Below are 24,635 nucleotides of genomic sequence, written 5' to 3'. Positions count from 1 at the left end.
TCTTTCCTAAATTACTTCTTATTTTGAATTTGCAATTTCTGCCTATAAGAAAGTTCTATTTACAATAAGTAGAATAATTTATTAGGGTGGGCATATCATAGACGATATTGTAAAAATTGCTGTTCATTTAAGAAATACAATTAGTCTTGACTTGATGTCATCCATAGGTTCTTAGAAACTATGACTTTAAGCAAAATGACATATATGTATGTAACAAAACCATTTTTTCTCATCAATGTTATAACAAAACTATATTGAATAAAATTACGTTATTCAATGACGTGCTGCATGTTGTTTTGCTTAAAGTCACAGTTTCCAAGAACCTGTTGATGATGTTAAGTGAGGACTTACTGTATAAAATTTTGAGAAATAAATGGAACACATTTAGGAGCATGCTGGATTTCTTCCTCCTTCTCCTCTCGAATACCTACTTGTTTTATCTTTATAGAAAAACTTATTTGAAAGTGAGAATGGGTTCCGAATGCAATGAAAGGTGAGGGGGGTGATAAAACAGGAAAAACTAGTAAGCTTTAACATTAGCTCACATATATTAAGAACATGGCTCATTTAATCTTGACAATCCTATGATGTTCTCCACTGTCCCGATGGGAGAAAGCGAGACTTAAAGAGACAAAGTGACTTGCTAGTGAGAGGCAAAGAAGGGATTAAATCTAGGTCCTATTCACTCTGGTGCTCAAGTGCCAAACTACTACCTTTCAGGACCTCACAGGAAGAACCAGAGAAAAGAAGAGAACGACTGGGGAAGAGAGAAAGCCAAAGTAGGTGGGAGAAAGAGAGGCAGCCTGAGTGGCTAGAATCAACTTTCCAATTTCAGGAGCATGGACTCAGCCCCCAATGTGGATGGAAGAGGTCTCCCTTATTAAAAACGTTTGAAGGGTTGACTGCAGGAGCTGACCTGAGGGGTATCCAAGGTTTGTTTTTGTCTCTCATCTGTTATCCCTTTTCATTATAAAGAAATTTCTGAGATCTGTCACACTCATTACAACAAATGTCACTACACTGAAAAATGTTCAAAATTCCTCATTTCGAGAACCAGTATTTCTCATGTGTATATTTTGTAAAATTCCTAAAGTAAAGCAAGAGAGAAGCACACCGAGCCTCAGGTCCTCGTTGGAGTCATGATGGTCCAGGGCCCTTTCCCAGCTTTTCCTATTTAGGAATTAAATTTCAGCAGTTTTTCCGTGAGTGTTCAACCATTTGCAGTGGGATTCACAGTGACCAGTCATAAGATTCACTCATTTCAACAAGTACTTGCTGAAAACATTTTGTGTTGAATATTCTCTTTTGAACCTTCTAGAATTTCTGTCTCTTTCTGCACCTGCTCTGTCCCCAGAATGGGAGGTGACCTTTTTGGACTTCACTAACAATCTGGCTCTATTTATGTCCAATTAGTAGAAGCCACCAGCAGGAGATGAAGGGGCAGGAGGAGAGTGAAGTAAGATTATTCCTTCCCTATGGAAGAACAGGGGTCTGCAAACTATAGCCCAGAGGCCCTATCTGCCCTGCAGGCTACTTTTGTAAATTAAGTTTTATCAAAACACAACCACTCACATCCATTTAAATATGGCCTATAGCTGCCTTTTACACTCCAGCCAGCAGAGTTGAGTAGTCATGACATGACAGAGATGGTATGATCTGTGAAGCCTAAAATATTTATTTTCTGGCACTTTACAGAAAAAAAGTTTGTTGACCCCTGCCTTAGGTAGGTTCCTCTTCAGGTAGGATTAATCTTTTTTTTGTTTGTTTTTGAGATGGAGTCTCACTCTTGTCACCCAGGCTGGAGTGCAGTGGTACGATCTCTGCTCACTGCAACCTCCTCCTCCCGGGTTCAAGCGATTCTCCTGCCTCAGCCTCCCAAGTAGCTGGAATTACAGGCACATGCCACCATGCCTGGCTAATTTTTGTATTTTTAGTAGAGACAGGGTTTCACCATGTTGGCCATGCTGGTCTCAAACTCCTGACCTCAGGTGATCTGCCCACCTTGGCATCCCAAAGTGCTGGGATTACAGGCATGAACCACTGTGCCCGGCCGGCAGGATTAATCTTTAGGCAGTTTTATTCCTGCCAGAAACCACTACTGTTGGTTGAATGGCACTCTCTACAGCTACAGCTACACTACAGGTAGAACTATCCCTGAGTTCTGGTAACTATTTCTTTTCCTGCCCTGTTTAGGCCTACGAGTGATTGTCAGTGTTGCTAGTCCCAGGGACTACATGACACATATACTGCCACTTTCCTTTATCCCTGCATACACTCAGTCCTTTTGTGTCTCCTAATTTACCCAGTTGGATTGTGCCACCTATTTCCTGCTAAGACCCCAACTGACTTATTACACGCATAGCATCATACTAGAAGCAATGAAAAAAAATGGAAAAGAAAAGAGGAAGTCCACATACATATTCTTATTTTATGGTGGTGATGACAGGTGAGCTGAGCAATGTGGATAATGTAAGTATGAATAAATATGATAAAAGGAAGACAGTGATAAGTACAATAAGAGAGGCCAATACACAAGGGAGAAGGGGAAAAATCACATCTGGTTGAAATATTCAGGAAAGTTTTCATTGTTTAAGTGGCATTTGAGCTGAACCCCAAAGGGCTGGTTAGTTTTAGAATGGTGAATATTTTTAAATGTACAACATGAGGTATTTGGAAGAAAATAAATAATGATTTCCAGTTTCTTCAGCGAGACACTTGACAGAGCACTTTGGCCATTATCTCATTTTGTTCTCATGACTCCATGAAGTAGTTGCTATTATTAACCCATTAACAGATAATGGAACACAGGTTTTTATTGAAAACTGAGTAACTTGCCCATGATTTACAACTCGAAGGAGAAGAGTAAGGATTCTTACATTCTTACCCAGATGCTTAATCCTTAGGAAGATAGCAAGGCATAAATTGTGTTTCAGTGGTGGTTTCAGGCTGGTTCTGCTGCATAAATAAAGCCAAGGTCATTGATTTTGGCCACATCTGAAGCAACTAACATTATGTGAAGAACTTTGGGCTAATGTTCCACAAGTACTGGGTAGTCTCTGAGGCTTTTTGCTTAGGCTAATGAGACAATTGGAGTTGTATGCTTAAAAAAATATGATCTACGTTATATATAAAAAGGGGTTTGAAGTAGGGTGATAGTAGGGGGTTTTTAAAGGACAGCGTCAACACCAAGGGTATGGCCGAGGGGCCAAAGGAAGAACTGAAGTGACCGTGGCTTTTTAAGTCTGGATAGGTGGTGAGTAGGAAGGCAGTGATATTAATAACAAAGCTGGTGAACACAAAAGGGAAGGCTTTATTTTATTTTATTTTATTTTATTTTATTTTATTTTATTTTATTTTTTGAGACAGGGTCTTACTCTGTTACCCAGACCAGAGTGCAGTGGCATGATCATGGCTCACTGCAGCCTCAACATCCTGCGGCTCAAGTGATACTTCCACCTTAGCCTCCTGAGTAGTTGGGACCACAGGAATGTGCCACTACACCTGGCTTTTTAAAATTTTATTTATTTTTTATTATTTTTATTTTTAGTAGACACAGGTCTTGCTACGTTGCCCAGGTTAGTCTTAAACTCCTGGGCTCAAGTGATTCTCCGGCCTCAGTCTCCCAAAGTGCTGAGATTACAGGTGTGAACCACTACACAGCCTTTGGAAGACTTTCCAAGAATGATAAGGGATCCGATTTTGGAAATGTGAAGCTAAAGATACAGAAGAAAATTCCAACTCTACTTACAGATAAAATTCTAATATGGGGTTGGGCACAGTGGCTAACACCTGTAATCCCAGTGCTTTGGGAGGATGAGGTGGGAGGATAGCTTGAGGCTAGGAGTTCCAGACCAGTGTCCTGGTCAACACAGCGAGACCCCATCCCATCTCTACCACAAATAAATAAATAAATAATTTTCTCTGCAATTAGAGATATGAGTTGAGTCTCAAGAACGTTCTGGCTATAGATTGTTGACATAGGAGTTCGGTAGCTAAATACATCTATGGCAGGTATAAGAAGAGTAAGTGGTGGAGAAAGTTGTAAAAACAGGAGGGAAGATTAACTTCTGACCATTGACTCCTTGGGGGATCACAGCTGGGCTTCAGACAATTCTTCAGTTCCTAGTGCTGGGGCTAGTGTCTATGAAATACGTTTTCCCCCTCCCTCCAGGCCTCCTAGGTAGTTAGGACTTTTCAATAACATTGGACATTGCCATATGCACATGAACACACTCAGTTTTAATTTCTCAGATTCTCCGCTTGCTGGCTTCTAAAACTGTTGTAAGAACTGTTATCTGGCTTCACAGGGTTGTGACAAGGCGGTGAAATGCTTTGAAAAGCGCCTATCGCTAAACAAACGTGAGGTACCGGCGCTCGAAACTTTTCCCCAGGAGGTGTGCACCTCTACTTAGTGCGTAATGCCCAGACTATTTTCGTAGCTCTCCGTCCCCGCCCGCCTTCTGCCGCGGACAGTTACAAACCTGGTCGATAATTATCCTGGGAGAACTCGACGTCCCAGCTAAGAACGCGGGTCAGAGATCACAGAGACAGAAGGATCTTGGGGAGGAGCAGGGGCCGGGCATGACGTAGCAACTGGCAGCGCCGCCGATTGGCGGAGGAGAAGGTTGTTCCCGCAGAGCGGCTGCTGATTGGCTACGGAAGGCAGAGGCGTGACGTCCTCAGAAGTTGAGCAAACACCTCCTACTTCCCAGCCTTCCATCCCAATTTCTGCTAGGAATTCGGAACCTCCCCTGCAGCGACTCGGAAGATCCGAGGCGGTGGGGGACAAGTCGGCGCCCCAGAGCGGACGAGGTGAGGAGAGGAGAGGTCCCCGCGGAGAGCTGAGCAGACGCGCGGGTGGGCTCAGCCTGTGAGATGCGGTGGAGATAGCAGGCCGGGCTCGGGCTGTCGCTGGGAGGGGCCTGCGAGCCTGGCCTTCGAGTCCCAGCGCCTCGAGGCGACCCGGGCCGGGCCGAGAGAGGGAGAAGGCGGCGAGCATTCGGGCTTCCCTGCGAGGAATGGAGGGAGAGCGGAAACGCAGAGCGTTTCACTGAGAGGAAGGGAGGGAGAGCGGTCAGCGCAGCTCCAGCATTTCTAAGCAGAAAGGCGAGGGATTGCAATTCTAATTTCTTTTCTTTCTTTTTTGGCGGATAGTGGTGGTGCTGTGGCTGGGGAATAAAGAACTGATGAAGCTGCGGAAACAATGCCTTGTTAATTTGTGGACCGCGTGCTTAGAGGGGACGGCTGGCTGAGGGGGCGGTGGATGGAGATTTCGGGGTGGTTCTTTCCCCCTTCCCTCCCCACGCCCAGCGTAGCCAAACTGATCACAAACTTCTCTCCTTGTCCATCTTGGGCTGCCCACTCTCCGAGACACAGATCCATTCTCCAGCAAGGATCGGAGATGGGTGGAAGTTGGGCGCCTTGCAAGTCTGGGTTTCCTGAACTCTTGAGCCCCAGTGGGACTATGCGGGCCATTGTGAGCGCTCGCGCGGGAGGGGGCGCGGGGAGAAGCAATTTACCCACCCTCCTCGGTTGAATGGGGCTGAATGTCTGTCTATCCTGACAGCTTCAGAAGAAGAAATGTGCTTTTCAGACATTGATTTCAGGGGAATGGGGGTGGCAGGAGCCGAAGAGAGAGAGAGAAAGAGCGCTCGCGCGCGCGAGAGAATGAATTAGTTCAGTAACTTGAACAAGGATGAACATTTTTTGATGTTGTGGGTCATCAGTGGGGAAGGTGCAGCTGTGAAATGTAGTTACACACAGGACGGAATGGTCCTTGACTGAAGCTGCGGCTTTCCAATACTGTATTTAAAAACTCCCAAAACACTGATGGCAATTTGGTGTTTCTGGGTTTGTCTATTTTGTCCCTTGCACTCCCCTCTTCTTTTTTTCCCATGAAGATGAGTGAATCTAGGGCTACATGACTTGACTGTGTAACCTGGTGGCCATTCTGCAAAATGAGTTAGGTGGACAAAAATTGAAGCCAATTTACCAGAATCATTTTCCCACTCTTCAGATAATCATATTTGTTATCAGTTTCACTTGTTATTGATGATGGCGTGATCAGAACTTTGGTTTATTTGTCATTGAATTTTTTTTCTCACTAGTCCTTTAGCAGACCTTGGTTCGGAATTTTGGAAATGATCTTTGGTGTGTAAGAAGCCACCATTTAACAAAACATTTTCATTTTTTTCATATATTCTTTTATTAATTTTCTCATAGAAATAACATTACAAACGGTGGTAAGTTTTCTCGGGAAGGCTACAAAAGATTCTATGCAAATCATGAAATCATGCAAACAAACATTTGGAATGGAAAATAACCCCAAAACATTATTACCACATTCATCTGATCTAAGGTGCCTTCTATTGTAAGATGTATCCCTATTTCACAGATGCTAAAATCTGTAAAAAAATTGTCTTAAATTTGATGAAATACAACATTAAAATGGTAATTTATTTACCTTGAACATCCATGCCTGAAATTTGAAGTTGAAGAGAAGGCTTATTGGGCTCTAATTATTTTTTTTCCAAAATAATGTAAGGGTGGGGAATTAATATGGAACCATCGTTAGAGTGCCTATTTATGTTCTACATTTCTAATGTTTTTGTAATTCTCAGTGTCCAGTCACTACTATGCTTAATAGAATCAGAACATCAGAGTCCGAAAGGGACTTTAGTATTATATTTTAGTCTGGGTAAGGAAACTGAAGTCGAGAGGAGGAACCCCACATCTAGTTCTGTGTCCCAGCTCCCATGTCTGAGTTTTCCCACTATACTGTACTATATTTCACAACATTTGTTGATCTATGAGATCTTGGAAGAGAATTGAGTTTTTTTTTTTTTTACAGAGTTAGGGGGATGTGAGTCTCTTCTTATTAATGTGTCTATTTTGTTTGTTTGTTTGTTTTCTTGCTGCATAGGTCTTTATAATGTTTATTGAATTTGCTTTTTCATTTATTCATTCTTTCTTAAAACACTTGCTGTTTTCCCATGTGCCAGTCATTGGGAATATAGAGATGAGTAAAACACAACTCATACACATTTACAGTTTAGCAAAGGGACAGACAAGTAAGCAGATAAGCATTTTGGACTAGACTCTGATTTAGAACTAACTTTGTATTCCATTTCAATGAAGCTAAAATTATGAGCTAGAGACCAGGAGAAATATGTGTCATGTTTATGGATGACTTTGAGTAGGTGATGGGCTGGAGAAAATATGAAAATTCTCAGACCAGATTAGTTAACACTAATAGACCTCCTCCCCCAAAGTCTACCATTTTTTTCCTAATCCAGTAAAGTATTTTATAGAGGGTTTAACATGGAAGCATTAGAAGAATGTACCCACGCACAGGAAGTGAAAGTATGACCAGTGTTAATGCAAGCCCAAGCCTAGTTCTAGCAAGCCTTGAAATGGGGAGGGATTTGGATTAGTTCTAGGCCATCACCTGGTGCTCTGTTAATTCTGGAACTCTTTTGAACCTCTCCAAAAAATATTATGGTTTGGATACCTAGTGTAGGCCAAGACTCATAGCCATAGAGCTGCCACACTTATTTACAGACACCAGGGCTTCTTGGGAAACCATGGGTTTTAATATATACTTGTATTTTTTTTTTTTTTTAGTTACTTGGAAGGGTGAATATAAATAATTAGCGCTGTTCATCCATGAACTTATTTTCTTCATCTAAAGACTACATTACCTCATTCTTAGTCTCCCGATATTTAATCACAATATATGCCTGATTATTGCAAATAATTTGTCATTCAGAAATCCCCCGTGTGATTTGATAGTTTTGGTTTGAGCCATTGAATTATGCTGTAGTGAAATTATTTTAAAGATCTAAAATAGATGGACAAAGAGCACATTCCTAACTGTGGGGATTAAAGTGGGAACATTTGGCCTTAATTTCTTCAAAAATGAATGTGTGATCCTTCATACATATCCCAAAAGAAGTGACAGAAATTAAGAGGAGCAATGCTTAGTTCATTCCTTTTTTTTTTTGAGATGGAGTCCCGCTCTGTTGCCCAGGCTGGAGTGCAGTGGTGCGAACTCAGCTCACTGCAAGCTCCGCCTCCTGGGTTCATGCCATTCTCCAGCCTCAGCCTCCCAAGTAGCTGGGACTACAGGCACCCACCACCGCCCCTGGCTAATTTTTTGTATTTTTAGTAGAGACGGGGTTTCACCGTGGTCTCGATCTCCTGACCTCATGATCCGCCTGCCTCAGCCTCCCAAAGTGCTGGGATTACAGGCGTGAGCCACCGCAGCCAGCCGCTTAGTTCATTCTTAAGTTCTTGTAATGCTTGTGCATTGTTTTGCTTAGGTAGGTGATCTATAAGCTTAAAAAGTATTCTGAGTGGGTTGGTGCTATAGAAGGGTTGAAGAGACTTAAAGAATTTTAGGTATTTGATGGAAGAGTAAAAAGCTCTATGAAAATCTCAGCTCTCTTCATCTACCCAGTTCCCTTATAAAAACTGCAAAAATTAAATACATCTTTTTTTGTTTGTTTGTTTGTTTTTTTGAGACAGAGTCTCACTTTGTTGTCCAGGTGGGAGTGTAATGGCATGATCTTCACTTACTGCAAACTTTGCCTCCTGGGCTCAAGTGATTTTCATGCTTTAGCCTCCCGAGTAGCTGGGACTACCAGCATGCACCACCACGCCCAGTTAATTTTTGTATTTTTAGTAGAGATGGGGTTTTGCATGTTGCCCAGGCTGGTCTTTAACTCCTCAGGTGATCTCCCCACCCTGGCCTCCCAAAGTGCTGGCATTATAGGCATAAGCCACTGTGCCTGGCCAAACACATCATTTTAAGGCATAAATACTGCCTGAAAAGTAGCAGAGAGAAAAATCTTGATCGAGTTACATTTAAAAAGTTATACCAACGAGAACAACAGACTGTCTTACTGTGACATCCATTATGATAAGTCATTATAAAAATACATAATAGTGGCTTGGAAAATGCTTTCTATAAAACAGAAAAAAATCCCCTATTTCTATGGGCCTCACTATTCTCATTTGTAATACTAGATTTTAGATTACATTATATCAGGCCTACTTTGACTCTAATATTTGGATATAATCAATAATTAATAATTCACTATCAGACATTGATCATTACCATTTAATTAGATAAAACTAATCCTGAACATGGGCAGGGACTGGATTACTGCTTCTTTATATCTTTACCAAGTACATCATGCTGTGCATATCTTAAGTAGCCCCCAAATATTTTTTGAATTAAAAAGAATCAAAAGCATTTGTCCCATATTCCATGTACAAAAGATTTTATTTTGACAGCTCTATGAAGAGACTTTCTGGATTTCATTATAATTTAAATATTAGAAAATATTCGTGCTATAAGCAAATGACTAGCTGTTTTTATATTAATATATGTAATTGTACAAAAGACCACTCTGCTCACACTCTGAAAGGACCTTTCTAACCACACATGAGATTCTCTGTCCTGAGAGTGGCTTTTCTTAAATATAATATTTTATAAATACATTTTACAGAATCTGCTTTGCTTTGGTTACTCCATGTGATTTAGAATGATGGTGTACTCAGTGACCATAGGACAGCTCATGGTCATTGAAAGAAAATGGTGGGATATGTATGGAGTGCCAAGCTCTGTCTCTGTGTCCTTTACTCTTTCTCTCTCTATCTCTGTCATTTTCCTTTCCCTTTTCTGGAAAATAATAAAAAAATACAAAGAACATGCAAGCATGTTCTTTCTTCTGATTCTCATGTTTTTGTTGCAAAGTTAGCAAATTAAAAGATTAAGTCTTGCCCCCTTGAGAGATGGAAAGATAAGACAGTATCATGGAGTATGTTCTCTTATTGCTACTGGGCAACCTTCACTATTATCTTCCTGTCTCAGTACATAGTAGTTCCTTCTTATTCAAGTTTTCGCTTTCCATGGTTTCAGTTACACACTGTCAATCTGGTCTGAAAATAGGTGAATAAAGTACACTAAGATATTGTGAGAGAGAAAGAGAGAGAGAGAGAGAGACCACATTTACATAACTTTTATTACAGTATATTGTCATAATTATTCTATTTTATTAGTTATTGTTGCTAATCTCTTACAGTGCCTAATTTATAAATTAAACTATATCATAGGTATGTATGTATAGGAAAAAACATAGTATATATAGGGTTTGGGACTATCAGAGATTTCAAGCATCCACTGGGGGTCTTGGAATGTATTACCCACAGATAAGCAGGGGCTACTGTATCTCGCTGCAATTCACTATAATATTCCCATGACTTTTAGAGACATTTCAAGTTCCTAATCAATTTTAGGTAAATAAAATTGTATACCTTAGTGGTGTTCTGTTTTACAAAAACAGAGAAGAAATCTTTTAAGTTTCATTTTTATATTTGAAATGTTAACCTTCATGTAACAGGGAAGACTGTTACAATTTGTCAGAGGAAGGGTCTTGTACCCCACCCTTGCCTGTGTGACACTCTTTCTCTGTTTTCCTCCTCTTTGTTCTTTCTAGCTCTTTTTTTCCCCTCTCTGCCTCCCGCTTTTCTACATCCTTCTTGCTTGTGTTACAAGCTGTTATCAGCATCCGACATTGTCAGGTAACCTCACTAGAGCTGGTGGTGAGTAAACCCCGATCTTCCCTCCTTCCTTCATTGAAGGCATTCCAGAAATATACATTTAATTTACTTCCTGATATTCTTGAAAAATACCACAAAATCCAGGACAGAAAAAGCTAAAGCAGTCCCCGTTGGCATTTCCATGAAATACTAGACACCAGCAGTGCAATTCAGAAATTCTCACTATTTCCTATTTCTTGAAGACCTTAGAAGCAAATGAACTGTGGATCTTGAAAGTTCTATGCTGAGACCAAGTTTTAAGGTTCAAGCAGTAACTAGCAGTTACACTATAATCAAACCTTTTTTTTTCTAAGCCCCCAGAAATCTAGAATTTGTCTTGGCAGGTACTTAGGAATGATTTTCAGTATAAAGCAGGAAAAGGGGTCAAGAGAGGCACGGCAGGCTACGGGGAGAACTGCTAATTCACCGTAACTGTTGAAGGCAAAGCCATATGGATCTGATTTCTTTCTGAAACAAGAGTTGGCTGGAGTTAACAGCATGTGTTGGATCTATATGGTGTGAATCTGTAGGCTTTGGCAAAGAAGAGAAAATTCCAGGTCTTAAACATTAAACTAGGAATCCTGCTTCTGCTTAAAAGCAACAGATCCTATATGATTCCAGTTCAGTTTCTTCATCTATAAAATGGGGATATATATCTACTTAATAAGATTTTTACAAAGAGGAAATAAGATGATGTCCATAAAGTGCTCAGCATAGAGCTTGGCATGTGATGCTTAATCAATGGTAACTACTGTTACATTTGTTTAAATAATGAAAGTTACAGATATTATGATTTAAGGCTTCCATGCAAAAAGTGAAAGTGAAAGTAGCTTCCCAAATAAACTGAAGCTCAGTCCCAGGCACTTCTGTCTTTTTCCCTAGTCTTCCAAGGTAGTTGGCCTTTGCAAGTATATTTGTGTATGTTACAAGTGACTGTCTATGTTTGTGTCTGTGTGTGTGTCTACTGCTTTCCTGCCCTATCCCAGACAAAGAAGGTGGTGGGAGAAGGAGCAGGGATTATTACTGAGTGAGGGATGAGTGAGGTTAACATTCAAGCTTGGGCTAGAGGGGAGGGATTAAATTATCTCCACATGTTCCTCCTGGTGGAGTCAAGAATTTCGACTCATAATAAAAGTTACAGGGGTATGTAGTCACCTGTGAATTCATGAAACACAGCCCCTGCTGGGAAGATGGGACGGTTTCTGGACATTCGTGTATGTTCAAAGGAATCACTATCTTTGGAATTGGTTTTATTAGAAACTAAGGGATTCAGGTTCTAGTTTTTCTTTTGGCATCGAGAAGACTGTTATGGGTTTGGGATTGAGTTTAATGCAATCTATTTTAAAAAACAAAAGCACATGAATAAACAAAAAAATAGATGCAGTATATAACAGTCATTTACTGAAATGTTGATAATCTATTTTGCATGCATATTTTGCCCTGAATAAAAGCCTGAACTCCTAATCATCAGCAATTTCTCTTGCTGTGTGCAGCTTTCTTTCTTCTTGGCCGTCTTCCTAAAGCCTTCTTAGCTGGACTCTTCGCTATTTGGTCTGTTCTCTGATTCTCTTGTAAAGTGTCCTATAAATTTACTGTCTAGGTAGCAAGTAGTTGTTTGCCCCCAGGAAATGTACTTGTATGCTTAATTGTTTGGTCAAGCCTTCCCCATCCATCAAGCTGGTGCTCTTCCAAGACTGCAGTCTGATGTAAAAGAAATGTTTTTCATGCAAGCTTTTCTATATGTTGTTAGCGGTGATGGGTAGAAAATTTCTAAAAGGTATAAAAATCATTGAATCCTTATATTTTGCTGCCAACTTTACATGGAAAACTAAGTTTTAGCATTCAAATGATCTGGCAAATCATCATCTGAAATGACATTTGGCTACAAAATTGAAGTTGGATAGAATCCAATTGAAGTTGGATAGAATACTGTTAAACCTGGATATTTATGCTTTAAAAATTTACATAAGATTTATTCTGCATAGGAATAAATGAACCTGTATATAAAAATTAAGGAGCATCTGGGTGAAAATAAAATGTTTGCTAGTGTCACTTTAATATCTTTAATTTGGTTTAAAGTATTATTTCCACCGTATTCTATGCTTCCTCCAGCTGAGGGATAAAAGAACTACTTTTAGTAGATGATATCTTTCAATCATTCTCTCCTTCATGTGCAGCCCTGGTTCTGGGACTAGGGGGACAAGACACTTCTTGTACCAAGAGAATGCTGCTTTGAGTAGAGTTTATTCATGAGAATATACCTTGCCTGCCACGTTGAGAGAAGCCCGTTACATTCATCATAGTCAGCCTTTAGTAACTATTTATTGATTGAATGAGTGGAATTACACAGTCTTCTCACTTGAATAGCAGTTGGAAAACTGGTTGAGGCAGGTCGGGGTTTAATACAACAGCAGGCGGCCATGTATGGAGAGAAAACCCAGGAAGAGGAACTGGCATGTTTAGAGCAACAAAGGTGAACAGTAAAGGTGAGCTGGACTCTAAGAAGCAGAGTGATTTAACTCTGCTTCTTAATCTTCTAACACCTCTGGTTAAAGAATAGGTTTGTTTAGTTGATTGGTTTTCTTTTTTTTTTTTTTTTTTAATACTTTAAGTTCTAGGGTACATGTGCACAACGTGCATGTTTGTTACAGAGGTATACATGTGCCATGTCGGTGTGCTGCACCCGTTAACTCGTCATTTACATTAGGTGTATCTCCTAATGCTATCCCTCACCCCTCCCTGCACCCCATGACAGGCCCCAGTGTGTGATATTCCCCACCCTGTGTCCAAGTGTTCTCATTGTTCAATTCCCACCTATGAGTGAGAACATGCAGTGTTTGGTTTTCTGTCCTTGTGATAGTTTGCTCAGAATGATGGTTTTCAGCTTCATCCATGTCCCTACAAAGGACATGAACTCATCCTTTTTTATGGCTGCATAGTATTCCATGGTGTATATGTGCCACATTTTCTTAATCCAGTCTATCACTGATGGACATTTGGGTTGGTTCCAAGTCTTTGCTATTGTGAATAGAGCCACAATAAATATACTTGTGCATGTGTCTTTATAGCAGCATGATTTATAATCCTTTGGGTATATACCCAGTAATGGGATTGCTGGATCAAATGGTATTTCTAGTTCTAGATCCTTGAGGAATCGTCACATTGTCTTCCACAATGGTTGAACTAGTTTACACAGGTTGATTGATTTTCTTAAATTTCCAATCTGTTGAGGACCAATACTTTTGTAAAATCCGGTAACAATAAATTACTAGAAAAAATGATCTTGTGGCCTGACATGGTGGATCACCCCTGTAATTCCAGTAATTTGTTATAAATTTAAAAAAAGAACTTAGCCAGGTGGGTGGTTGTGCACCTGTAGTCCTAGCTACTAGGGAGGCTGAGGCTGGAGGGAGGATCACTTGAGCCCAGACTGCGGTAAGCAATGATCTCACCACTGCATTTTAGCATTGACAGAGTGAGACTTCATCTCTAAAAATAAATAAATAAATATGATCATGTGATATTAAGGCTTCTAAATGCTTACTTTCTATTTATGTACACATCTAATTGTGAACCAGTTTTTTTGTTTTTTTGTTTTTTTTTTAAAAACAGTTCACTGACACTAGGTTGTGGGGCACATTGAGAAAGACTTATTTTGGGAATGTTCAGAGATAAACTGGAAAGAGGTTGGCACTAAATTGTGAAGAACCTTGTATACCATTATAAGGATTTCAAACTTTATGCCATCAAAATTTAGACCAATCTGAAAGTCTTGCTCTTTATTATCTTCCTGGATTTGCATTGTAGATTAATTTGTTTAAAACTTTTGTGCTGAATAGATGTTTGATAAAATGTGTATTTAAAAAGCTATTTTAGCTTAGCAGTTATTGGATAGTGTCACACGTGTTGCTCTATACTTTTTAAATTTTGCAGTTAAATAATCTTGTTTTTGAAAACTTGGCTTTAAAGGAACACTTGACATCCCAGTTTTCCCTTCCCTCTTCTCTACCTTGTGTCTGTTTTCATAAGAACGGGTTGTATTTTACCTCAGATTTCTCAGGAGACCAGAACTGATCTGCCAGCCCTGCTGCCTTTTGTTGCTCTGCTCTTTACATTGTCTTTACAGTCACCAGGTGTCAAGATGCTGCAAGTACATAGGACTGGACTGGGCAGGCTGGGGGTCAGCCTCTCCAAGGGTCTTCACCACAAAGCTGTGTTGGCCGTCCGGAGGGAGGATGTGAACGCCTGGGAGAGAAGGGCCCCTCTAGCTCCCAAGCACATCAAAGGCATCACCAATCTGGGATACAAGGTCTTGATACAGCCTTCGAATCGGCGGGCCATTCATGATAAGGTGAGTATTTCCAATGTTTTTATGTGAGAATAAAACGAACCTGCATGTGAAAATTAAGGAGCATCTGAGTGAAAATAAAATGTTTGCTAGTGTCACTTTGATTTCTTTACTTTGATTAAAAGTATTATTTTCACCCTATGCTTACCCCAGCTGAGGAATAAGAGAACTTACTTTTAGGAGATGTTATTTTTCAATCATTCTGTCCTTCATGTACAGCCCTGGTTCTAGGACTAGGGGGATAAGACTCCATTCTTGCACCCAGAGAATGCTCCTTTGAGAATGTACCTTGCCTGCCACTCTGAGAGAAGCCTGTCGTGTTCATCATTCCACTTGCTCTTCGAAATAATATTATGGTATAGGTATGACTCTCATTCCCATTTTAGCAATATACATATATATGTATGCTTTTCCTTTCCTGAACCATTTTAAAATAGATCACAGACATCATAATTCATTACTACTAAATGCTCCAACATGCATCTCCTCAGAATAAACCATGTTTTCTATATAACCACAATATGATTTTCATACCTAAGAAATTAATAATTCATAATATCATCTTATATCGTCTATGTTCAAATTCCCCATTGCCTCAAATGCCTTTTATTTTAATTGAGGCTTAATGAAGCTTTATTGCATTTTATTATTGTATGTCTTTAGTTCTTTCAATCTAGAACAGTACATCCCTTTCTGATTTTGTTTCAATTATATTGATATTGACATGGACTCTTTTTAAAAGAGCCCAAGATTTACAGAGTGTCCTGCTACTGGGCACGAATAATCTGGTTGTTTTCTCGTGAATAGATTATATTCTAATTATATTCTATATGTTATATTCATGCCAATAATGTTTGGCATGAATACAACGTAAGTGATATGTGTTCTTCCCATGGCATCACATCAAAGGCACAAAACATCAGGTCGTCCCATGGTTGGCAATGTGTGGTCACTTGGTTGAGGTGGTTACAGTGAGAGCTCTTCATTGTTAAAGTCAATTTCACCCTTTGCAATTACTGAGTCATCTGTGGTATGGTATTTTAAGATCTGTGATGTTCCTATTCCTCAATAACTTTACAACTAATCATGTTAGCCTCCATTGATAATCTTTGCCTGAATCAGTTTTTACATGGAGACATGTGAAGTGATGCTTTTCTAATTTTATTACTCCCCTAAGTTTGTTTGCTGACATTCTTCTTTAGAAAAGAGGTTTTCTTTTCTTTCTCTTCCACTCCTCCACTTTTTTGAGTTGTGAACTGTTTTATTACAGTGCATTGAACTGTTTACCAAACTGTGAATTCTGTAATTCGGTGTTTAAACAATTTCTTAAAAAAACTTTCTTACCATTGCATTTAAAGCCTTGTTATGAGGAGTTTATATATACATCTTCATGTTGACAAGATGAATCTTAGGATGTTGCTAAAAAGATGAGTTGTGAACTGTTTTATTACAGTGAACTGAATTGTTTATCAAAGTGTGAACTCAAATTTACTATTGCATTATGCTTCTTTAATTTTTGCTTTTTTAAGTATATTTTGGAAGCATGGACCTTTTTCATTCAATCCATTTACCATTACTCTTTTTAATGTCTGAATTATCCCAAAATTGGTTAGTGTGGGTCCTTCCAAGGGGGCTTCTCTGTCCTTTGGACGTGAATCCATTTATCTTTGAGCTTTCTTGTTTCTTAGAATAACAAATTGTCCTAGTCTCACCTTGTACCTTTCTTGCCCCACGTGAGGAAATTAATAATTTCACCAAGAAGACTTGATTTCTTTTATTATATAGAGACCAAGATCTGGTATCTGATGTTAAGCATGTTTATTGTTACTGAGATACTGTTGCTCTTAGGCTCTATTAGTGTACAGAATTTAGAAATAAACACAAACAGATGCCCATATATATATATTATTTAATCATGAGTTAATACTGATACTAAAAGACCTCCAGAGGAAAAATTAATGTCCAGGAAAATTAAAATTTAACATTGCACAACTTTTTACCTTTAAAATTTTATGTTTGCATCTGTTTTCTCCAACAGTAAAAATCTTAATTTTTTAATATTAATGCATATTGTTTGCTTTATCCTATGATATGTATAAATAGTGTCAGGATCACAATACTATTATTACAACTAATAGTAAGCCCACTAAATGAAGTTTACTATTTCTTTGATTTTTTTTTTTGCCTTTAGAATATATCTGACAATGAATATTCAGAGTGTTGTATTAAAAAACTTATTTGAATTATTTTTTTGGTGTGGTTTCATCATCAATCTAATATCCATCTGGATTTATATATTATTGTTTCTATTGAGTTTTAATGTTTGCTTTCCCATTTTTGATTTAATTTTGTTTTTCAAAGTAGAACATTTACAAATTCCAGAAATGAAGTCATGTTTTCATTTTAATCCCATCCAATTCTCACCTACCCCAAAGAGGTTACTCTTGTTTCTGATCTATCATTTTTTTTTCTTTTTTTTTTCTGCAAAAATAAACACCTGTGTGTGTATTTAAGTATTTATTTCCCTTTTGTTCTTATAAAGAAGGCTGTCTACTATATACACTCTTTTAACCTTGCTTTCTTTCTTTAGTAACAACATATCTTGAACATTGCTCTATGTAAGTTCTTAGAGAGATTTCATTTCATTTCATGGCTGTGTGGTAAGTACTCCATTGTACAGCTTTACCATGGTTTCTTTACCAATCTACTACAAATGAGAAAATGGACTGTTTTTGAAGAAACCAGGGAGAAATTGTATATTCATTCTTTAACTATCTCTGTTATTCATCTCTACTTTCCTTTGAAGTAGATTCCTAACTAAACTTATCTTTTGTTCAATTGCTCTTTTAATTCTGCTTGGGTTATACCTCTTTATTTAAAAATCAGATATGTCTGTCTGTTGCTTCCATGTACTAGTTATGCAATCTCAATTAAGTTTGTAAGCCTCCGGTTTCCCATTGATTGAATGAGGATTATAATTGTACTTACCTCATGAGAGTTGTATGAAATTTAAATGAGATAATTCATGCAAAGAGCTTAGCAAAGTATATGTAATTTATTAATACCCATCAATGATTGTTACTTATTACCCAATAAAGCTCATATTAGCCATGACGACATTCAACCTACATTTCCAAATCGATTTACTCGTATGTTGTAAATGTCTCTTTACTTCTCTCTCTTTGTATTTTTATATATGTCTTCATGCCTCTTACTGATATTACCATCTTGTGTTTCCCATCTTCATTTCTCTAAATTTCAGGTAGCCTTTCAGATTAATTTAAATTCTCATGTTTCTTCGGTATCCTACCTTTCAGATTAATTTAATTTTCATATTTTTTGATCATCCTACTTAGGAATTATCTCAGTATCAGTTAAAGTAGCATATCACTTAGGTACTGCTGATCATGTTTTGTATTTTTCATTTACTCCAATCCAGAGTACTTTTTACTATATTTTGTGAGCTCCTTTATAGAAGGGATCTTGACAATCTTTCCTTGTATCTTAGCATCTCATCTCTAGCACAGACTAATGTACAGTAAGGACAGTAATAAATACTAACTGGGTCAACACTGAAAAATAAACGTTATAATGATGTCTTATCTTTTAAAAATACAACTAATAAATCACAATTTGGCATTTAATATTTCAGTGTACTGTTGGTACAAAATATACATTTCACAAGTATGCTTAAGTCACATGTGCTAGTGCATATGACCAAATTATAAACTCTTCTTAAATATATATATATATATGCCAAGTTTTCTAATTGTTTAATGCTGTGAGAGTTGACATGATAGATTTATCTTTAGCCAACAAGTACAAACATTACAAGTAGTTGTTCTATTATTTGTTCTAATTCATACAGATTTTATTCCTTCAAAAGATTTGTTGTGCCTTTGCTATACATTTTGCTCAAGAAAACATGGATATTACAAATCAGGATAATAACCTTTAATCATAATTACAATTTCAGGACTATGTCAAAGCTGGTGGCATTCTTCAGGAGGATATTTCTGAAGCTTGTCTAATTTTAGGAGTTAAAAGACCTCCAGAGGAAAAATTAATGTCCAGGAAGACTTATGCATTTTTCTCCCACACAATAAAAGCTCAGGAGGCCAATATGGGCTTGTTGGATGAGATTCTAAAACAGGTAATTAGTGATTAATATTTATAAATATTAATGTAGAAAAATAATATTTTTTACTTTTAACCCCCAAATGGAGTTTTAGTCTTCTTTTCTTCTTTAGTTTAAGAGAAACATTGCATTCCTTTTATATTCTGAAATGGAAAGAATGATAAAAGCTTTTTCCCTAAACAATTTACCAATTTATAAGGTCAATTGGCCATATACTACCAAACAGAATTTTAGAGCTGAAAATAACCTCAGGGATCATATAATCTACTATCTTATTTTTCAGATGGGATTTTTTTTGAGATGGAGTCTTGCTCTGTCATCTAGGCTGGAGTGCACTGGCACAATCTCGGCTCACTGTAACCTCCGCCTCCCAGGTTCAGGTGATTCTCCTGCCTCAGTCTCCTGAGGAGCTGGGACTACAGGCGCCAGCCAACACGCCCCGCTAATTTTTTGTATTTTTAGTAGAGGTGGGGTTTCACTGTGTTAGCCAGGATTGTCTCAATCTCCTGACCTCGTGATCCGCCCACCTCAGCCTTCCAAAGTGCTGGGATTACAGGCATGAGCTACCGTGCCTGGCCGAGACAATTTTTACATTTATTCACATTCATAAGGGAAAATGCATTTTTGAGATATAAATACTATGAAAAAAACTAGCAGCTGTTTAAAACACAGGATATTCATTTAACAAATATTTATTCAGTGCTGATGCTGTGTCTGACACTGTTTGTTCCAATGAAAGAGCAAAAAAGTAAAGTATCTTTATTTTCACAAAGCTTACATTCTAGTGGGAGGAGACAGGTAATCAATGAATAAGACATCTAATATCCACTTGGGAATATGTGTGATGAAGATAAATATAATATTGAAGGAGAAAAGGAGTCCTGGGCACTGGGAGGTGATGATGCTATTTTAAGTAGGATGGTCAGGGAGGACCCCATTGTGAAAGTAGCATTGAGCAACAATCTGAAGGAGGTGAAGGACCGAACCAATACATCTGAGATGAGTCTTTTAAGCAGACGGAATAGTAATGCAAAGGCCTGAAGGTCTTTCTGAGTGTGGGGTTAGAATAGACCATGTTCAAAAATGCTTATTTTGTCTCTTGTGTCAACAATGGTTGGAGGTGGGAGAGGAGAACACCATTACTAAGAAGGCTGCTAACCTGGGCTGGTCTAGACTGCAAGTCACAAGTGGTGGTGGCCTGCACCTGGAAGAAATGGTGGAAGAGAAAGTTGTGAAATGTGGACAAATCTTGGATATGTTTTAGAGGTGGATCCTACAGGATTCACTGATGACATAAAGGTGGAATATGAAAAAAGGAGAGCAGTCAGGAATGACTTCAGGTTTTGGCCTGAGCTACTTGAAGCAATTGCCATGGAATGACATGATGCCACTACAAGAGAAAACGGCTTGGGTGGGCAAATCAAGGGTTGAGTTTAGGGTCTGCCGAGTTTAATATTCTATTAGACATTTAAAGGGATAATCTAAGAGGGCTGTTGGAAATGAGTCTGAAGCTCAGGAGGGCGGCTTCTCCTGACATGCATTTTGTAGTTGTCAGAGACCAGGTGGTGTCTAGAGCCACGAGACTGGATGAGCCTAGGAAGGGAGTATAGAAAAAGAAGTCTAAGGTCCACATCTTCAAGATGTTAGAGCTAGAATCTGAGATTAGGGCAGAGGATTGGAGGGTTCATAAACAGTAAAAGCAATGGAAAATACCTATTATATAGGAGTGTAAAATACTTCCAATTGATTCCAAATACAGTAGACCAGGGTGACAGTTAATTTGTAGTGTTTCTAAAGAATAAGTTCAAGTAACTTAATGGAAATAATACTATGGGAAGAATGTTCCACTTTAAGCAAATAAAGTATTTATAAATTACTTTAGGAACTTTTTTTGTTATTTTAACTTTTGTTCATTATAAGAAAATTAACAAAAACTGACCTAACAGGGCTGCTTTTGGGCAGCATTTTGTAACCAATTACTTGGAGTTGGAAGAATGATGAACATTCTTAAATTCATGAACATGATAAAAATTATATGATCTTTGAGGAAATAAAATTACTGTTTAAAATAGTGTATAATTACAATACACTAATATGTTTTAAGCATGAATTACTAATGCTTTCCTGAGAGTGGAAAGGTTTTCAAGGAAAGAGGAAGAATATGTTTTTAGTGAAGGCAAGGAAGAGAAATGACATAAAGGTGGAATATGAGAAAAGGAGAGGAGTCAGGAATCACTCCAGGTTTTGTCCTGAGCTATTTGAAGGAATCGTGTACTACTTTTAATAGGAAGGTTACCTGTAAAAGGAAGGAGAGGGAAGAAGAAAAAGAGAGGAGAAGGAGGAGGAGAGAGAAAAATATCTGTGCTTGGACTTGAGAGAGAGTGTTATTTTCCAGGTTGAGAGAGAGTTGTTATTTTCCAGGTAGAAGAGACCTGAGTTTACTTAGAATGGTTGAGAAACAATGTAAAGAGGGATGATGCAAGAAAGAGGTAATAGTTCAAGAAGAGTGGTCTTGGAGGACATGAGAGAAGCTGGGATCTAGGTCACAGAGATTCCTCTCAAAAGGGATCTGTTTTCTTTGACCAGAAGGAAGGATGTAACGATGAGAGGGGCTTTAGATATGTTTATAGATAGTGCTGGGTGGGTGGGGGCAAAAAGGTAAAGGAAATTCTACCTTTATTATTTCATTGCTTACCATCAAGGGGGGTATAGCACCTGCTACAAACATTTTTTCATTTCTAATTTCAAGCCTACCATTGGTTTGCTACCTGCATTTTGTAAATATTTCATGGTATACCTGATGGTAACTTCTGTTAGCAAGTTAAGGTGTATTTCAGAAGAAAAAATGTGAAATATTTACTTGCTCATATATGTCTTTACTTGTTAAAATTAAGCTTAATGGGTCCATTTGAGATTTTTTTTATCCCCTTTTCAGGAAATTCGCCTTATTGATTATGAGAAGATGGTGGATCATAGAGGAGTACGGGTAGTGGCATTTGGACAGTGGGCTGGTGTGGCAGGTAAGTATGCCAGGGCTTACATCACCCACTTTCTAAATTGGCTTGGGGAATAACTATGAGTTTTCTCTTTTCTGTGGCAAGGGGATAGGAGTGTTTATTTCCATGGAAAAAATTAAAATGAAGGTATGCTGAAGGATAATGAATACAAGTGGAATAAAGTATGAAGATAAATGGTTAAAAATATTTTATTGCAAAAATTCAAAGGAAAAAGCAGGGAGAAGGGTAACAACTACAAACAAGCTCTGGTTTTTAGGTAGTTCCTTTCGAAAGGCTAGAAGGAGATACCTGTTTGGTAATGAGACATTGAGAATTAGAAGATAGGGAGAAATAGAAAGGGAAAAAAGGTCCAGGGGCAGGAATTTTGTCCAGTTAATTCTTTGAACCTTGTTTGGTTAAGAAACACCACAATATGTTACAGCTCTGTTTCAGATCAGAGTACTTACAGGTCTAATAAGGAAGGTCATGACTTTGGCATTATTTGTTTGACCTTGCTATATAAAAGTAGAAGATTCCTTATGTAAAAAGTAAAAGTAGAGGTTCCTCTTCAAAGACTTTCCTCCCTATTTAATTAGGAATAAATAGTAACTTCTCTTAGAAGCAAAATTTATTCAGACCCGTGCTTCTAAATATTTGCCCCGGCAGGCTTATACTGGTCCAAGCAAGCATTAAGTCATAGCCTGTTCCTCTTCCTTATTTAAAAATGTTTTTACCTTTCTCAGCATTCCACAGGTTACTTCCTCCTTCCTTTGTTCTCCTCTACCTTTGCCTCTTTTAAAAAGTTCTAAGTTGCTAGCCAGTTGGAACAAATACAGAATGTGAGGTCTCGTTCCAGCCAATGGAAACCGGACACAGCAGTAGGGTGGATGAGTCAGGTTATAAATGACCCTGTCTCTTTGGTGTACTCTCGTGGCAAAACTGCTGGCAAGTGTACCATTTCTGCAGGAAGTGAAAATGGCCTTACTAAATAAATTAAATTTATGTTCATGTGCTGTTTCTTTATGGCACCAGGGAACAAGCATTTCAAACACTTATTATGGCTTATGTCATTCTGCTTATTATTAATATTATACTTGAATCCACCTGCTTTTTAAATAATAAAGAAATCTAAGCAAAAATGTGAAATTCAAAAAATTCTTTTACTTAAAACCAATTCAGGCAGGGCATGGTGGCTCATGCCTGTAATCCTAGCACTTTGGGAGACTAAGGTGGGCGGATCGTTTGAGGTCAGGAGTTTGAGACCAGCCTGACCAATATGGTGAAACCCCATCTCTACTAAAAATACAAAAATTAGCCATTGGTGGTGCATGTCTATAATCCCAGCTACTCGGGAGGTTGAGACATGAGAATTGCTTGAACCCAGGAGGCAGAGTTTGCAGTGAGCCGAGATCACGCCACTGCACTCCAGTTTGCGCGACAGAGCAACACTCTGTCTTTAAAAACAAACAAACAAACAAATTCATTGTTTTTATTCACTCACCTCATACCTTTCCTCACCCAACACCCAAATCAGCTCTATTAAACTAACGGAAAATTAAATTTCTTAGTATAAAAGCAGTAGTAGAGAGATCTCTGATGACTATGATTCCTAGGGCCTTTCACGACTCATCCAGATGAGGGTTTTATTTACCTAGACAGAATTAATACATTGGAATTAAGTTGATTTATTTAGAAGTCACCATATTCAGAAGTAGGACCACATCCATGAATAAGATGTGGTTCATGTTCTTAGAGAAGCATTCAGGCAAGTAAACACAAATACAATGCTAGTGCTAATTGCTATAAGAAAGGTATTTGAGGCTGGGTGCAGTGGCTCACACCTGTAATCCCAGCACTTCGGGAGGCCGAAGAGGGCAGGTCACCTGAGGTCCAGAGTTCAAGACCAGCCTGGCCAACATGGTGAAACCCTGTCTCTACTAAAAATACAAAAATTAGCCGGGCGTGATGGTGGGTGCCTATAATCCCAGCTACTTGGGAGGCTGAGGCAGGAGAATCGCTTGAACCTGAGAGGCAGAGGTGCAGGCAGCCGAGATCATGCCATTGCACTCCAGCCTGGGAGACAGAGTAAGACTCCATCTCAAAAAACAAACAAACAAAACGAAAGGTATTTGAACTTGACTGTTGCAAAAGCTTTCTTTTAAAAAGTGCCTTTGAAGGTGAGATCTGAAGAATGATTAAAAACTATTCAAGGAAGTAGGAGAGGACAGTACAAGTGTGCAAAGTTCAAAGCGAAGAGAGGAAAAATAATAGTTTTGAGGAATAGAAATAAGTTCAGTATAATTAGAGTGTATATGGAAAGAACTATATGTGGTTCTTATAAGTATTTAGAAGGTGGAATTCACAGGATGTTGTGACTGATTGGATGTAGGGGTGAGGGGGACACTTTAAAGATGACATGCAGGTTACCGACTTGGACAGCGATTCAGTTCTTTTAGTACCCACAGGAATGGAGGAAGAATTTGGGGGAAGAGAGTAAATGTGTTCTGTATAGGACAATATATTAGTAGATTACATACTAAGTTGCTAT

General features: G+C 38.5%; 1 protein-coding gene across 2 annotated transcripts in view; it reads left to right on the top strand.

Moving 5' to 3' along the window:
• Positions 1-4,707: 4,707 nt before the first annotated feature.
• The window catches only part of AASS (aminoadipate-semialdehyde synthase), a 68,636-nt gene continuing 48,708 nt past the window's right edge, over positions 4,708-24,635 (top strand). Inside the window, exons 1-4 of one of the 2 annotated variants that reach the window (XM_024250236.3) lie at positions 4,708-4,812; positions 14,732-14,956; positions 18,930-19,106; positions 22,027-22,111. In XM_024250236.3, the coding sequence (XP_024106004.1) occupies positions 14,747-14,956; positions 18,930-19,106; positions 22,027-22,111 (472 nt within the window). In that variant the 5' untranslated portion in view covers positions 4,708-4,812; positions 14,732-14,746. Of the gene's footprint in view, positions 4,813-14,731; positions 14,957-18,929; positions 19,107-22,026; positions 22,112-24,635 lie in introns of those variants that run through there. The other variant, XM_054559719.1, reaches the window with a different exon arrangement.

This window comes from Pongo abelii, chromosome 6 (genome assembly GCF_028885655.2).
Source record: "Pongo abelii isolate AG06213 chromosome 6, NHGRI_mPonAbe1-v2.0_pri, whole genome shotgun sequence".
NCBI classification, from domain to species: domain Eukaryota; kingdom Metazoa; phylum Chordata; class Mammalia; order Primates; family Hominidae; genus Pongo; species Pongo abelii.
This window is presented reverse-complemented; position numbering and strand designations above follow the sequence as displayed.